Source organism: Mesoplodon densirostris, chromosome 4 (assembly GCF_025265405.1).
Source record: "Mesoplodon densirostris isolate mMesDen1 chromosome 4, mMesDen1 primary haplotype, whole genome shotgun sequence".
Classification (NCBI taxonomy): Eukaryota; Metazoa; Chordata; class Mammalia; order Artiodactyla; family Ziphiidae; genus Mesoplodon; species Mesoplodon densirostris.
Window position 1 is genome coordinate 164,020,404 of NC_082664.1, and position 17,607 is coordinate 164,038,010.

The window sequence follows — 17,607 nt, forward strand, 5'->3', positions numbered from 1 at the left end:
ACAATAGCTTTTTTTTTTCTATGCCCCATTCATTAAGCACATCACATGCATTTTCTCAGGTAGTTCTCACGGCCCTACTATGCAGGGGTCACCTCCATCTCGCAGATGAGGAGACTGAAGCTCAGAGAAGTTAAGACGCTTGCCCAAGGTCACATAGTTGTAATGAATGGCAGAACCAGAATTACCTGTAAGATCCAGGCAGAAACCATACCATGAATGGCAGGACCAGGTTTTGAACTTGAGCCTGACTGCAAAGCCCACGTGTTAAGATACCATGTCACAGCGCCACGGGACTTACAAGTATCCTGTTGCTGAGCATCAAACACATGCTTGCATTTTAAGGTAGTTCATTTTAACTGTGAGAGGTCTCATTATTTACGTGCCCTTATAACAATATCAGTAGTCGTGTTGAATAGCATGGGATTTCTGAGACTGTTGAACAGTTGTTCAATCTGCCTTACTTTCTCACTTTTCTATTTTTAGATGCATCATCCCATTCAGATGAAACCTGCAGATAGTGAAAAATCAAACGGTAGGTGGTGACTGACTGTCTTCCTTTAATGTCTGTTCCTTTAAGTGAAGATGTGAGGTGGGGGGGGGCGGGAAGAGTTGGCCCCCGTTGCTGTTTCTCTGGGGAAGGCAGAGAGATGTGCTCCAGGAAACCTCCATTGCGGTGGGTACCTCGCCCTCCTGCCTTCTGTGTCTCTGGGGTAAAGACCTGTGAAGATGCTACAAGGAATGGCTTTCTGTGTCCCTGTTTGGGGTTTGCTCTGTGTGGCCACCCTGTGGCTATTGTTTACCTCCTCTGACAGCAGCTTGGGCACCTGATGGGGAGGGGTGACCTTATACTATGCAGAGAAGGTGAGTGAGAAGGGCATCGCCCACCAAGAATGAGGCTGTCTTCCCCCCCGCTTTGGTCCTCTGGCTTTGTGAATGTCTCACTGCACTTTTCTCTAGATTGTATCCATGCATTTGCATCCACATTCATTGAGAATTCCGTCAGCCGATTAAATAAGCATATAATCAGTGCAAAATATATATATATATATGCATTTGATGAGGTCGGTGAAATAATTGAGACTTGCCTCTCCAAGACACCGGAGGGTTGCTAACCCCATTTCTCTCTGAAGTTTTTGCTCCCACTTCTGCAAACCTTCTGTCCCTGTTTTGTTCTTTGGACTGGCTGCATCGCATGTTAAAGGAATCGTCTACCTTCCTAGACCTCAGCCCTCTCCTGCCCCACAAGACTGACATGGTCAGCATGGCCGCCTTCCTCCGGGCAGCTCTGCACCTCATTAATTAGTCATGGAGCAGAAGCCGTACACTTAGAGATCTGCGTTCTCTGCCAGTGTAAATTACGCCGGGGCTCTGCATCTCTCCACGAGGTATTTTCTTTTGCTAATTGTAGTGCATCCCATTTTCTGGCCCCATACACTAGACAGTTTAGAAAGAAATTCCACATCGTACGGTGGTGTCTGTCGGAGAATAGATGTTGGTGCTTTCCCCACCATCTCCTCATCAGCCACACGCTTCTCTGCAAGTCTAACTCCCTTTTTCCTACAGTACTTTATCACAGACATGGCGTTGACTGTCAGAGGGTCTAAAATCCACCCCTGCTTTGTTGTGGGTCTTGGTCCAGTCACCTCATTCCTTGACTTGACAGTTATTCATCGATTACTTATTGTGTGCCAGGCACGTTGCCAGAGGCTGGGACTGCAGCAGTGAATTTTTAAAAGAAGAAGAAAGGGACACAAAAGACACTGTTCCTTACCTGCTGGAACTCACATTCATTGTCACTGGTTTCAGTATCTAATAATCACTTAAAGACCAGACTTTAATCTCCTCATTCATAAAATGGGAATAATGCTAATTGCCTCTCATAGATGAGCTTTTTTTTTAAGACTCATAGAAGATGTTTGTGACCGTGCTTTGTAAATGTTAGAACACTTCTATAAGATGTTGGTCAGTGTTCCCTGGCCTTTAGGGGCCTTCGCCGAGTGTGTCTGCCCAGGCAGAAGGCCATCTCCCTGTGCTGATTTGCTCCAGGAGTGCGTGTTACAATCTGTTCTCTTCCTCCTGGGAGAGAGGCGGGATGGATATAGTATTTGTGGGGTGAATTCCATCAGTGAAGGTCATCCTGGCACATCCAGCCACCAGGAGATGCTCTCTGTCCTTTGGCCCCATAATTCTCCAAACCGTGTCAGGACATGGGCCATGGGATCAAAGTCTGCAGGAGGGGGTTCGTCTGAACCCTAGGCCGCAGTGATAAAAATGTGACAAAAGAGGGCTTCCCTGGTGGCGCAGTGGTTGAGAGTCCGCCTGCTGATGCAGGGGACACGGGTTCGTGCCCTGGTCTGGGAAGATCCCACATGCCACGGAGCTGCTGGGCCCGTGAGCCATGGCCACTGAGCCTGCGCATCCGGAGCCTGTGCTCCGCAATGGGAGAGGCCACAACAGTGAGAGGCCCACATACTGAAAAAAAAAAAAAAAAAAAAAAAAAAAAGTGACAAAAGAGAGAACCGAGTTGGAAATGTCTGACTTAAAATACCCAAAGAGTTGAACCGAGAAAGGGTTTCTTCTTCTGCATTTTCTCCTGTGCAGGTGCGAACCCTGACTGTCCACAGGGTAGCTGCCGGGAGGGCTCAGAATGGTCAGCTGCCCTTGCTGTCCTCTGTCTCCTGTGGACACTGAGGGTAGTGTTTGCTTTGGATCTAAAACCACAGCAACAGAATCAAACTGACGTGGGCACACCCCATGTTGCACGATCTCAAAAGCCAAGCAGGGTTGGGCTCTGTTTTACTAAGATGAGCAAATACCTAAAAATGCCATTTTTCAGGAAGTGCCCCAGGGTAGCAGGTGAAATCTATTTTGAGGAGCCCGGACTTGACCCGGACCCTGCACTTATTGGCTGTGACCTTGAGCAAGTTGTTTACTAACCTCACCCAGCCTCCGTCTCTCCCACTGTAAGAGGGGCTCCGGAAGCCTAGTCTGTGCTCTTCCTGTAAGGCCCGCCTTACAGAGTCATCATGTAGTTAACACCCACAGAGCTTAGCGTAAGACCTGGCACGTAGCCTGCGTGCAGTCTGCTCCGTTGGTGGCGTAGCTCCAGCCGGTTGAGGTAGTTGTTTTGGTGCATCCTGAGAGCAGAGGCCAGCCCTTCCAGCCTTGGGCTCTTCCTGCCAAAGCTTAGATCTGTACACCTGAAGGAAAACCCCCAAACCTTCTTGCTGGGCCGGCTGTCCCTTTGCTGGCAGATCTACCTTCATTTTCTGAATTTCCAGTAAAAAAGAAAAAGTCAAATAGTGTAAATGGACCAAAAGCTGCTTTGAAAGAGCTCTTCTTCACGGAGGCTCAGAGGGACCCCCCCACCTTGCATAGCCATGAGCAGACTTCAGGGTTGTCCTTGGACCTGATTGGAAGAATCAGGAGAAAGGTATCATTTCCCAAAGCCAGGGATAAAAGCTGCAAGCCTTTTCTGATTTCACATGACATTTTTAACAGGTAAGCATAGTTTCTGCAGCTCAGAGAGCACCAAGATTTCTTTGGCTCAGATGCTCAAAATAGCTCCTGTGCTTGTGAAAGAAGTATAACGAGCTCTAATTGCACTTTTTTTTGAGTTTGCTGACATTTATGGATGACACAAAGGACTCATCACAGTGAAACAGTTACTCTCTTCATTATCATTGTGTTCAGATTGCCCGAACTTCGTATTTGCTGAGCAAGACTCATCACAGATTCATTAGTGATGGACAAACGAATTCCGGAAAAGCAATCACTCTTGTAAGCTTTTGTCCACGCAGGGATTCTGACAAAGCCCAGAAACGTTAGTCTGCTGTATCTGCCCGGCACTTTACTCTTTTACTGAACGGGCTTCTGAAATCTCCATGGCTTCCTAGTACCTGCCCTTCCAATGGCTCTGATTTCAGCTGCAGCCTCTAGCACATTTATGTAAACTCCTAGCATCTTCCATTTCTTATGCTTCTACTATGCCAGGTATCCAAAAAACGGATCCTCCTCTGGCAATACAATGTCAGGGGCTTTGAGAAGAACACACTGAGTGTACACCCAGATTTCCACAGCACCCACCTTTTTTTGGTGATTTTTCCCTTACACCTAGTTGAGTGGATGGTACAGGAAGGGCATTGGAGGAGGCGTGGATTATTTCAGGGACCAGCCACACTCACACACACAGTCACTCTTTTATCATTCTCTCTCTTGTCGGAGGGCCTGTTTTCCAGCTTTTAATCTTCTGTCACTGTGCAGAAAAAGCAACCAGCCGTGCGAGATTGAAAGTGAAAGGCAGTTGCTGGGTCTAAAGTCGGTCCAGCAGTGGGTGACAAGGAAGTCGTGGCGGTTGCCTTTGGTTCTGTTTTTGGGGTCTCGGGGGCTGGAGCCAGTGTTCACTGTGAGGTCACACTTCTGACTTGAAGGATTATTTTTGACTCTGTAGGCAGAGTACCAGGTCCCTCCTGCTTTAACCTCCAACCTCACAGCTTGTCAGGGTCCTTAGAGCCTTGAATCCAGAAATGCCATTTAAGACCGCCTCCACCCATCTCTTTCCTCAAGGCCTCTGAAACCCCCAGTGGCTGTGCATCAAGTTCCGAGCTCACAACAGGCAGGATGACCCGACGATGTCATCCTGGGGAGGGCAAGGCCTGTAGAGATAGGAATCCAGGGTGTTCCCTTGCAGTCACTTGCTGATGTACTAGAAGATGAAGAAATCATTTTGAAATTCAAAGTAGAGAGACCCGTGGATTCGGAGGCCGTAATTAAATGCCATATGTTAGCACTAACACATTGAAAAGTTGTTAATTAATTCAGGCCGCCCGGAATCCAGGTGTGACTTTGACAGATTGTACACCGGTGTGTTAGCACAGACTTACAATCAGGGGGGGTTTAAAAAATGAAGTTTCTAGTCCCTGAACTTAAAAAAGTCCCCACTTATATTTAATATTAACCCCTTCTCATTTATACCACGGAAGGGGAGCCGGCAGTGGTCACTGGTATGAATCCACTTTCAGTTCTGCTACTGTTATTGACGGCAGCAACCCTACCTGTGCAGCACGTGGTATATGAAGTATTTCCCCTCATTCATTCATTGGTTATCCTAAAGGAAAACAGACTTTTTCTTTAGGGGACAAACACCTTGTCTTTTCTTTCTTTTTTTTTTTTAGTTCCCCTAAAGCACTTAGCAGAATACTGTGAATATGGTAGGTTTATCTAAGCAATTGGCATTCTTGTGGATTGAAAAAACTGGTGAGATACTTAACTGCCCATGAATACTTAGGAAAAGCCCGCCAGGAAATTCATCAAACATTGATGAAAAAGTTAAGTGATTTCAAGATAATTAACTTTATTTAAAATGTTGACAAAGCTGTTTAGCGATCCTTAGAATGGGGATCCTAGGAATAAAAATTTTCACTGGAAGATCGGGAAAACTCACTGAGAGGAAAGCTGGATATTTTTAATTATTCCCATTTTGCCATTAAAGCAAACAAGGCCCAACTGTTAAAACCACAGAGCTACTTTGGCTTGCAGAAGGTTGCCAACGTCCAGGTTCCTTTATACATGCACACACGTGCCAACACACACACACAGGAAAGGAAGTTAGCACTTTCAATAGCATATGGATGGTGCAGATTTTCTTTTCTTTTCAGCTGATACTTGTTAATGAAAAAGTGACAGTTATCTTTCATCTCCCTCCCTGAGTTTACCCCTTCATTGTGCCGAGGAAGTCAGGATTTCTTCGTAAATGGTTTCCATTTTTTGTAAATCCGTCTTAGGGAAGAAGTCATACTTGAGCTTCTCAGGGGCTGCGCATTTAGTTGACTATAGCATCCCGCACCCTGAAGCTCAAACCCTGAAAATTGTCTTCGCTAAATACCGTCATGATAGGTTTATCAGGGAAACCAAGGACCAACTGGGACTTTATCCTTTGCTTTTGTTTGAAAGAATGAAAACCTGATTCTTCAGGATAAGAAGAAATACAACAGAAATTTTTTTCTACTCATCAAGGTGTCAGCCATAGCTTCCTGGGGTAGGAGTCCCAGAGATGAGGGCAGGAAGGGATCAGGGCGGGGGGATCAGCCCCGTTTCCGCCAGTCCCATCCATTCCCCTTCTGCTTCAAGGGAATGCCATGTGCCCTCAGGGCCACTGGAGTCCTCGCATGCTGAAGAGTCTGGCATTGCACTGGAGGTCCAAGGCTCCCGTTGGAAAGAAAGCACCTCTTCTGGGGCATCTGATGCTTCTAATTCTTAGACCCCAGTGCCAACACAGCCCTCAACTTACTATGCTTTCACCAGTTCCTAGTAGATCATTGGTAGTCCACTTACTCTGACAGGAGAAAGAAGGACTTCTTAAATTTAAAAATCTTCATCTGCATAAAGCAACTGGAGTCCTCAGGAGCCTCTGCTGAGGAATCAGAGCCAGTGACACCCACTTTCTCCTTGAGGAAGCTCAACACAGGCGGTGGCCCTGGACCACCTGTGACCTTCCTTCTGCATCAAGCCCCTCTCTGCAGATGAAGCAGAAAATGGTCCATATTGTGCTTCAATCAGGCTGCCTTCCTCCGTCCACCACAAAGACAGTCCTTATTCATTCCTGACTCTGCACCTTGTCCGGTTAGTATGTGATGCCCCCAGCACACTACCAGTCCATCCAGACCCTGCCCGTGCTTCTTAAAGTCTGGTTTCAATTCCACATCTAACGTCAAGCCTTTCTCAAACTCTGGTACCTGATTCATAGTTTACAAGGATTGTGTAATTGTGGTTTTCAACCTGTATTCTTTGGAGCCCTCGTTTCTCTGCGTTGTCTTGGGAGTCGCCACCAGTGTGGAGAGAGAGGCTGGGTAGAAAGCGATGCTGAAGTCCATGTTCAAGTGCTTCATTCAGTCAAAGCATGTAACCAGGCTGCCTTCTCTCCACCACTTGAGAGAGAAAGGAAAGAGAAGAGGACAAAGAATTAAGTTGAAACCTTCATTCTATGGATGACAAGACTGAGGTCCCCAGAGGTCAGCTCATCCTCCAAGGTCACCCATCACCTTCATGGCAGCTCTGGAACGAGGACCAGGGTCTCCCAGTCACAGCACTGCCCTACCCTCCCAGCCTCATCTGCCTCCTCTGGACTTGCCAGAAACGCAGGAGAGTGAGCAGAACCCTGGGCTGAAGAAGGTACCAGATCCTGGTGCAGGTTAGGCCACCTCCTTGTAGAATGATCCTTGGCCAGATCCTTCCCCCTGCTGGGCCTTGGCATCTCTTTATTTAGAGTCAGACAAAACGTCTTTCAAGTCTGTTACTTCCGGCCTGGGATTCTACAACTAGGAGCTCTTAGCCCCTCAGCGCCACCCTTGTCCAATATAGTAGTCACATGCAGCTTTTAAATTTTAAATTAGATAAAATTACATCACATGAAATTTTCACTTTTTCGATCACACTAGCCACCTTTGAAGTGCTCAGTGGCCACACATGGCTTTCGCTACTGGGGTGGACGTCACAGACCAAACTTTTCCTCGAGTTCTACTGGACGGAGCTGCTTCAGAGTAAACGAGTCTCTGTTCCATTATAGATCTTCCGTCCCGGCTCCTGGAAGACACAGACCAGGGATTCTGACTTAGGTACCCGAAGCAACTGGCCCTGGCAAGTCTAGAATACACTCTTGCCAGTTAAATGATAATCAGACACTTACTGTCCAGAAAAAGAGTAAGAGAAACAGAAATAAAAGCCAATTAAATAGCAATGACAAGATTATAATACAGATATAAAATGATCCCGTAAGCTAGGACTTTCTGAAGTGCTGGTGTAGCCGGCTATCTTTCTTTCTTTCTTTCTTTTTTTTTTTCTAATTCTAAGAAATGGATTGAAAGGAAACATGGGAAATAAGCAAGACTTCTCCCTGAGGGCTTCTAGGACGATCTTTTGTTCTCTCTCCTACAAACGGCTCCAAACACTGTCTTGAAATCCATAATAATCGTGCCTTTGAGGCTGAGTGTAGGCCAGTTATCCTGAGCACAAGCATGTCAGTTTAGGGAAACAGACCTCCCAGGTCATCAGAGGTAAACCTTGCCTAGTCTTTACCTTTGAGGCTGAGTGTAGGCCAGTTATCCTGAGCACAAGCATGTCAGTTTAGGGAAACAGACCTCCCAGGTCATCAGAGGTAAACCTTCCCTAGTCTTTACCCGCTGACAGCTTCCAAGGTTAGAATTTGCAGGTTGTTGCCCTGACGCCCAAAAGGCATTTCTGTTCATCAAGAATCCTACCTCCAAGTGGGCAGAATAGCATTATTTCTTCCTTGTTCTTTTTTTGGTGATGGGTTTCACCCTGAGATTGGGGCCACCCTGACATGATTCTCAAATAACTGCAGCCCCACTCACTTGACTACAGTTGCCTTCAGCTTTAGTTGTAAGGTGCAGACCACATGTGCTGGCCTGGGTAGGGCTACATAGCCAGCGCTACGGACAGAAGGCCCCTTAACCAGCTCTCTGGAGAAATTCACATCTCTCCTGTCTCCTGTTCTCATCTGGACCAGTGGGGACAAAGCTATATGAAATCAGGGAAGGAGAATGTTTTCTTTCATTGAATCCTTTGTTAAAAGTTTTGTTTATCAATTTTCCACTATATCTGCTTCTGTTATTTTTCCTCTCCCGATCTTTCTCTTTCGCTGTCACTCAAGTTAAAAGAACATCTACCCCCCCAAAAAAATCAAATTAAAATCTGTATCCCAAAATATCTCTATGGGACAGTAGCATTTAGCAGTTACTTAGAACTTTAACATTTTAGTAAACATATTACTGTTTCCAAATGGGGGGAAAGGACTTAAAAACAGTGTTTCGTGTCCTTTGAAGATGTTTTATTGATAAACAAACTCCCAGTGTTGGAATAGGAGCCGAGATGCCGAGCAAGGGTGGGGAGAGCCAAGACGGCACGTGTGGAGGAGGAAGGTGGCCTGGGTGTCTGAAGAGTTAGCCTCGGGACCCAGTCGGAGGTGGTGATGACGTATTGATTACGAGGAAGAAGGTGAAGTGGTCTTGGCTCATTCATTATTTCTCTCTCCTAGCCGTGGAAGACAGAAAGTTGTTCATAGGAATGGTTTCGAAGAAATGTAATGAGAACGATATCCGGGTGATGTTCTCTCCATTTGGCCAGATAGAAGAATGCCGGATCCTCCGGGGACCCGACGGGCTGAGTCGAGGTGAGTGTGCTCTCTGCAGAGTCTCTGCCCTTAAGTGCTAATTGGAGCTCTGTGTCCCAGTCAAGGTAGACGTAGCTCCCACATGCAGCAAGAGGTCACCCTGGGGTACGTCCTGCGGGACGAAGTTATCCAACCCAAACTTTTCACTGTAGCTGGAATGATCACCTTTTATTTCTCAAGTCAGGAAGGTCCTAGTGGCAGCATATTAGCCCAGGTTATCACTGTCAGACGAGAGGCCCACAGGCTGCCCTGCCGTTACACATCCCTTTTCAGTCTCAGATTGAAGGAGCTTTAGGAGGTATGAGGGAGAGATGCGGAGGGCGAGAGAAAATGTTTGCTGCTCGCATCTTAGTCTTCAGGCTTTCTGCTTGTGCCTGGGAGAATGTTGAGCGTGTGGGCCTCTTGACAGAGAAATAAACCAAGAAAAAAAGGCCCCTGTCCCCGCATAGTGTAGGTACAGACTCAGGGTAACGTAACCAGGCCTGTCTCAGGGCGTTAGAGTTTTATGGCAAAGAGCAAAGCTCCGGGAGTCCTAAACACAGGGGTCCATTAAGTGACAGAGAAGTGACTTCGTCCAGGAGAAGATTGTAGGTTCTTCTTTGTCACCGTGATAAGAGGCAAAGGCTGGGGCTTCGAGCGCGGATGAAAACCAGTGTTTCCGCGAGCAGCCACACAAGGTAGCTGGAGATGACTCTCTTCTGTCCACATTTACCTCCCCCTCTGACGGACCCACACGCCTCCCTCCTTAAACCGCTTATAAGGCTTGTCACCATGTTCCCGGCCATCTGACTGGTTTCCTGAGTCAGCCCAGGAGGCCCAGGGGAAGACGCACATGGAAAACACATTTCTCCATTCTCGTAAGAAATCTGTCTTTTTGCAACACAGAGAGGATTTCATTCAATTGTAATGGGGTTTCCAGGGCAACTTCCACAGGGCTAATTAGAAATGTCTTTACATTCCCCATCTCTGGTTCTGGGACTGCACTGCCCGCACCCCATGTTGAAAGAAAAGGTTAAGCCTTAAGTATCAAGGCACTAGTTTTCATTCATCTCCCTGGTCTTACGTAAACTCAGCGCCCTGGGAGGAAGAACATTTGTTCTTTTGACTTTTAGACATAAAGCTTCATGATGTCAACTGCTAGAATCGAAGACACAGGGAACAAAAGTTTTCCACCTCCCTTCACCTCCAAAGCCCTGAAACGGAGGTAATCTCGAGGAAAACTAGGAGGGGGAGGAATGACTCCAAGCTTGTGATCCCTATATTTTCTTCTGAAGGTGGTTTTTAAAAAAAAAAGAGGAGGAGGAGGCCTGGAAATGACACTTAACACTCACTGAAAGATGGGAGTCTAAAAGCTGAGCAAGACATGATGTTGAGTGGGGTCCCTAAACAGCAGACCCAGTGCCTCAAGCTAATCTGTCACTTACCACGTGTGTCTTTACCAGTGTCACCCAAAATAGTTCCTTGTCCTGGGCACCCTCATCACCTCTGGTTCCCATCCAGCCTCACAGGCAGAAGGATACCAGGATTTCTATCCTGGGTCCCTCTGTGCCATCCTGGAGATACGCACCAGGAGAGCTTATCATCACATCTGATCCAGGAGAGGTAGATAGGTAGACAGACCAGGAGAGCGAATACCACGGGAAAAAGCAGTGGGGCTGAGGAGGAATTAAGTAGGCAAGAAAGACAAAATATTTTTGCGATCCCTTTTCTGCTGCCAATTTAGTCATAAGAACCACTATTCTCTCCCTGTGACTATTCTCAGTCACAGCTTCCGTGTTATCATTGCACTTTTGTATTTGCCAAGGTGTACAGCATGGAGAAAGAACCGATAGGCATAGGGAAATGTATAGTGCCTTAGAGGTCAGTGACCCTGGGGCCCAGTCCCAGAACTTCTCCTGACATGAATCACGGGCGTGGTCCATTCATTTTCCTATCTCTGCCCTCAGTTTCCACACTTGAAGGTGGTAGCAGTCTAAATACCTGCCCTGCTTCTCTGGTAGGTTGTGATTAGCTACTGCCGTGGTAGGTGTTTTGTAGAGGCAGGTCATCCATAGTGCTTCATAGAGACCTTGACTATGAAGTAGGAATGCTGGACTTGTGTTCTCCCTCTGCTGATTTACAAACTGATTCTCTGCCTCCATTTCTCCATCTGTCCAGTGGGGACAGTGATGAGGAGCATTGGTGCCTAGAGATCCTTGAGCATATGTTAGCTATTTTTGCAGATGAGATTTTTAAAATGGTCAAAACTTTCATAGGAAAGGATGTCAAGACACTGTACTTGATGGGAGAACCTGACCAATTCCATCTGCCATTTGGTTGATGAACCAGCACTTGACACCAGAAGCAGCCTATTTCTGAAACAAGTGATGGGAGCACTTTCATCAATATTTTATGCAACTGCTGGTTCAATGTAAAGACTAGAATCCTCCTCCCTGCCCCCCCTTTTTCTTATCAGAAAAATAATTTCTGATTTTCTGGCAAACGGATGAGAATTCCCTGTGGCAAAAAAGAAAATACTCATTTATTCTCATTTGTTCTGAGATATAAAGACAGACAGTGTTGCATTTTTCAATTGGCAGGAACCAGGGACTCCTGGGTACTGGGAACTGCTCCTAAATCAGTGATTTGTTGAAAGAACAGTTCTCTTTCATGCTACTCTTTTGCTTTCATTAAAGAATTGTCGTTTTCAATCCAATATTAATAAGTGTGGCGCTGCAGATCAGGGGCGCTCAGCATTTCTGGTCTCCATGCCTGTTGCTGGCTCAGCTGTTTACAAAATAAATAAAAATGAAGTGAAATGAAAGCTTGGCTGCTCTGAAAAACACCTTGTAATACTAAACCAGGGTATAAATCAGTCAGTAGGAAAGGATTTAAATCGAACCATTTGATTATGATGAGGGAGAGGTGCCCTTGAGTGGTGGTTCACTTTTTTGTTTTTGCTTTTGCCCAGTTCAGCTACAAAAAGGAAGACAGAGGAGGCAGTTAGTAGCCCTGGGTCCCCAGCAGGCGTCTCATGTCGTTCATTCTCTGCCACATCAGTAGTTGACATTCCTACCTGGCAGGTGTTAAGCTGAGGTTCCTCCAGGCTGTTGATTCAGTACCCCAGCCCCACATCAGAGTAGTGGGCTGCCAGGACCCACATCTTTGTACCTATTTATCCCTGCTATACTTTCAGTTAGAATCACTGTTTTTAAAAAAAAGAAAGAAAAAAAATCATGATCTACACATTGGCAAGAAAGACTATTTTAAAAGTCCCATAGTTATTCACCAGCACCCAGATCTGGGCCATGTTTTAAGGTGGGACCTCTCTGCCCCATCCCACGGGAAATTGTCACGCCTATACATGGACAGCACCTGCCAAGCCTGTTGAAACCACTCAACAAACATTAGGACTCTACCTCACTTTACGCTGTACGCCCACATCTAAACGTGCATTTTTTCCCCCCTTGGGGGGCAGTAACCCATTCTGCCGTTTTTTTCTGATTTGGAAAACCTGGTTTGAGATGCTTTCAAGCCCCTCATGATACTCAGATCCTTCTACAGTGGCAGATCCACCTCTCAGGCCCACTGTGTGAGCCTTCATGGAGAAAGCAAGCCAGGGTAGCACAAGCCCACACGTGGCAAGTGAAATGAGATGTTTGCTCTCAGAATCAAAGCTTGAGGCTTCTGAGCCAACATATATTTACTGGACAGTGTCACCTTAGCATGTTGATTTCCTAAAATACACATGTTCTCACTTACCCACAGTCCCACAGTCAGATTAGACTATTTGGGTACAATCTGCCAGGTTTGCTGCACCATAGCAACTGAATATCTGTAACTCAGAGACAATGAAGGGGTTGATTTCATTTTTCTTTCCCATAAACTTCAGTCAAATCTTCACTGCCGTTTAAGGTAACTTTCTGCTAGTTTAGGAATATTCCAGCTGTGTTTATGGTGTTCCAGCATTCTCCTGCCAAAACCTTTGACAAATGAATTGGCGGTATCTTCAGGGATGTTAGCGACCACAGACTGGATTTAGCCATTAAATCCTCATTTATTTTCGTTATATCTGATCAGGATATTGGGAGAGGGCTTTTGACTTTTAAAACATGCATGGAGAGGACTCAGTTTTGATCGTGACATTTTAGTCTTGCCCACGTGGTACCCAAATGTTCAGATATGTGGAAACCTTTATCAGATGCCCCCTGGGTTATTAAATGCATCTTGTCATGCTGCTCTGGGTACAATCTTCCAGCCTCATCTCAGGGATGAGATTTTTGCCAACTGTTAAGTCCTAGTCTGCACTCAGCCTCAGGTGCCATGAATGAAAGATCTCTCCGTGCCAATTTTAAATAAACTCACCCCGTGTTGGGGATTGCACATTAGAATATTATTTTTGATGCTCCAATGTTATAGCATATGTTTAAACCCTGCCATTGCTCAAAAGATACTGAGAGGAAAAATTGGCTGCATTAAGATCTTTCTACAGCTGAAGAGGAATTTATAAACAAGTTTTCCATAGGCTGAAATCTTCTCAGCCACACAAGTTATTTTAAATTATGCTTCCTTCAGTTAAAATATAGCAGCTGTTGCTCCTCTTTCAAAGAAGCAGCAGAAAAGCAAGAGACCCTGGCATCATTGTATGTGCTTTTAAAAGTGCCTCTACTTTTTTCATTACTTTCTCTCTCTCTCTCTCTCCCCCCTTCTTTTTGATGCAGAGCAAGAATTCATTTAGTTCTCTCAAAATTCTCATGTAGCCTAGAGAAAAGGTAGAACACCTGAGTTAAGATATCCTTTCAACTGAAATGACAAGTGTAATAGCTGGGTTCCAAAATCTGCTCTGTGACAGGGCTCTGTGCTTTCCTTAGATCCTGTCTGTAGGAGGAAATGACTTTGAGAAACCTTTCCCCAGTCAATCATTTATCTATTTTAGCAGCAAGAAGACAACCTCACTGAAATAGGAGGAATGCAGCTCCTTTCATTTCTATGAGCAATCACTGACACTCTGAAAGTGGAGACAATAAATAGTGGCAAGCTAAATTACAGGTTGGACACATTTACAGAGGGAATTTTTGCCTTTTTTTTTTTTTTTTTTTTTTTTTTTGCTATTATGTATTTGGAAGCTTTGAGACAGTAATATATGGGCTATCTTACCCCACCCCCAAAATTGTCTTGGTACCTTTATTGTCTTGGTACCTGTATTTTTTTCCTCCCAATCTAAGTTCTCCAGCATTTTGGTCGGTCGCCAGCATGCGCAACAGTCTAGAACAGCTGAGGGCTGACCCTATAAGATCAGAGCAGTTGTCCGTCAAGACCCAGTAGACTCTGCTGTACCCAGAAGCCCATCTTTAGAGAGAGAAGAGGACAACTGACCTAAGTCATTTCTGTCCAGCGGGAAGTCATCTGGCTGGTTTGTAGAAGAAGCCAGCAGCCCATTTTGACTGTAGGAGCTTGTGTCACCCTACGTTAGTGAAAAGCGCAGATTTGAGGGCCCACCCCAAAGCCAGTGTTTTCAGCGGTGCTGAAAAGAAAATAAAAATCTAGCCAGGACCTCCTGTTTTAGAGAAGTTACAAAGGTTAACTGGCTACCAACCCATATGGAACATTTGGTTCTGAAGTTCCTTAGCTTCATCCAGAGCGGCAGAAGAGAGTGAATCTTTCAGCACGTGCTCCCATTTAATAAATGACAGTAATTTTCTCCCTTAAGTAATTGAACACAGCACCCAGTAGGGAACTTGACAGAGCCCCTACGAGGCAAGTTCTCTCTTACAGCACCACTGCCAGTAGAATAAAAAAGTTAAAGGAGTCATCAGATTTGTCAGATCATTTTTTGGATGGGATGAGGATTGTATAATTAGAAGCATCAGTCAGCCTTTTAATTGCAGGTTTCATAGAGGAAGGGGCAATGGTTTGAGTTTATAGGGATCATTTCATTGTTCTCATGCTAAGACTTCTCTTTTGAGACCTGTTAATTGCTCGATCTTTCTCCGGAAGTTACTTACAAAAGGTCTGCCTGCTCTGAAATTGTGGTAAATGCATAAACTCTGCCTTATTGATTTTTGTTGACATTTTACATTTTTTTATGCATTCTTAACCTCCGTTTAGAAGCTGTTGGTTTGGCACATGCTCCCAGATAATAAGAGCAAGCAAAGTGAATGAAACAGGCTTCTTGACTCTTAAAAGCAGAGTTAGTGGGGCTTCCCTGGTGGCGCAGTGGTTGAGGGTCCGCCTGCCGATGCAGGGGACGCAGGTTCGTGCCCCGGTCCAGGAGGATCCCGCGTGCCGTGGAGCGGCTGGGCCGGTGGGCCGTGGCCGCTGAGCCTGCGCATCCGGAGCCTGTGCTCTGCAGCGGGAGGGGCCGCGGTGGTGAGGGGCCCGCGTACCGCAAAAAAAAAAAAAAAAAAAAGAGTTAGTCTGGGCTTCCTATGGCCTCAAATATGCCTCCATTAGATGATTTGCTTGTGCCTCTACTGTAGCCTCCAGACAGGAAATGAAGGGACTTCCCCGGCGGTCCAGTGGTTAGGAATCTGCACTTCCACTGCCGAGGGCACAGGTTTGATCCCTGGTCTGGGAACCAAGATCCCGCAAGCCACGCAGCACCAATTTTTTTTTTTAATTTTTAAAATAGAAAAAGAAAAATCTCTTAGCGTTATTTCCTCTGTTAATAATACCAGTGATCATCACAATCTTCAAGAGACACTACTTTGAAACAGATGGTAAATTTGGGACTCTGTCATTTTAGAGCTGAGTCTATTTCAGTATGGAGCCAGCAGAGGTCCTGTTGTAGATCTCACACTGTCTCACACACATCATCTGGATGCCTTAGAGAAGGCTGCCCAGCTGCTTCTGTTGATGACAAAAGCCACAGCCACTGTAGGTACAGGCAGCATGTTGAAACAGTCAGCTTCACCAGCGGCTGTAACGTCAGAAAAGCCATAGGAAATAGCTTGGCATTCTTAGTGAGCTAGACGTCGGGCTTCAGTGAGGACAACTTAATGGAGGTGAATGAGATGAGCCTCCCATGTACAGAGAGCTTTTGTGTATTAAAAATTACAGCATGATGCAAAAAAAAAATGCATTGACTTATTTTCATGACTGGTGGTTGTTGTGCTTTGGGGGTAGTGGGAAGGCATTGCTTTCTCTTACTGCTGTTTGATTGAAAGGTGCTAATACAGTATTGACTTGATAATCTCACCAGGTACCCATGCAGAGCAAACAAAGAAAATGTGTTTAATGGCTCCCCCAGTGACTCCCATACACCAAGCCACCCGCTGGTTGTTTGGATGTAGAATGTTCTGTTTGGCTTCCCGGCCACAGAGGCAACCATCTCACGTGATTGGTGCCAGAATTCCACTTTTGTGCACTCGCTCTGAGATGACAAGCTTCAGCCCCTCAGTGTTTAGATCTGCTTCACTGGGAAATCTTTTAAGTAGTAATAATAATAATGTTTTCAGGCAATTGAGTGGAACACTAAATTATTCTCTGATACCTAAGTTCAAACTGTGCAAGGCTAAAGAAGCTGAAAATCAATGCACTTTTAAAGTCATTAGAGATCATAAGTGAAATAGTCAGCGTTGCTTTAGCTAAGCTTTTAGTGTGCCGTGGTATTATTATAAAATCAGCCTGAATCTGCATTAATTTCACAGTCTTTTTCTCTGAGAAGCCCAAGGGTGCATGATGAATAAAATGTAAATTTCAGAAGGCAGTGCTTTTATTAGTGGAAAGGGCAGTGAGCCATGTAGCTGGAGCAGTGACCTGCATGGTAGCCAACACTGCTACAAGAAGCAGCAACAAGCAAGCACTGTAGATTCTAGTTATTTTACAGCTGGGGAAAAAAATAGCCATGGAGAGTTCTGTGGGTCTCAGGGGAGACATTCAGAGAAATATACATTGTCTTCTGTATGTTACACTTGAGGTGGAATTTCTGATAAGAATCCACAAGTCACAACCTAAAGTCTTGAAGGTTTGATACAAATAAGAAATCCAGTGCAAATGTTTAAATTTTACTTCATATACACAGTTGACTATTCCCAGAGTAACAGAGCATTTGCTTTTGTTCTTCATTAACAGTTAATAAGTAGTTTGTACAGGATTTGGGTATATTTGTTTGCATTTGAATAGCATGAGTGTATTTTTATACATACATCTATTTTTTAACTACCCAGAAGAGGTGAGGTATATTTATTTGCTGACATTTCGAGCTGTTGGAATCTAGTTGCTAATTTGCCCTGGGTGTGAGGATTTTACTGTTTGCTGCTTAGAAATCAGGGCTCATGTTTGAAATACAGAGCCAGAATGGGTAGATGCCCTAAGTCAAGATAGACAAGGAGAAAATGTAAAATCGCAACTTTTTATTTTAGAAAATGCAAACTAGGTCTTGCGCATTTCAAATCCCCCCCTCCCCCGTGGCTTAAAAAAAGAAAGTACCCCCTGTCCTT

General features: G+C 45.3%; 1 protein-coding gene across 3 annotated transcripts in view; it reads left to right on the forward strand.

The window, feature by feature from the left end:
- Positions 1-17,607, forward strand: part of CELF2 (CUGBP Elav-like family member 2) — a 524,675-nt gene that overhangs the window by 441,393 nt on the left and 65,675 nt on the right. For all 3 annotated transcript variants that reach the window (XM_060097598.1, XM_060097600.1, XM_060097601.1), the window contains 2 exons: positions 484-532; positions 9,053-9,187. In XM_060097598.1, coding sequence (XP_059953581.1) covers positions 484-532; positions 9,053-9,187 — 184 coding nt within the window. The remainder of the gene's footprint in view (positions 1-483; positions 533-9,052; positions 9,188-17,607) is intronic.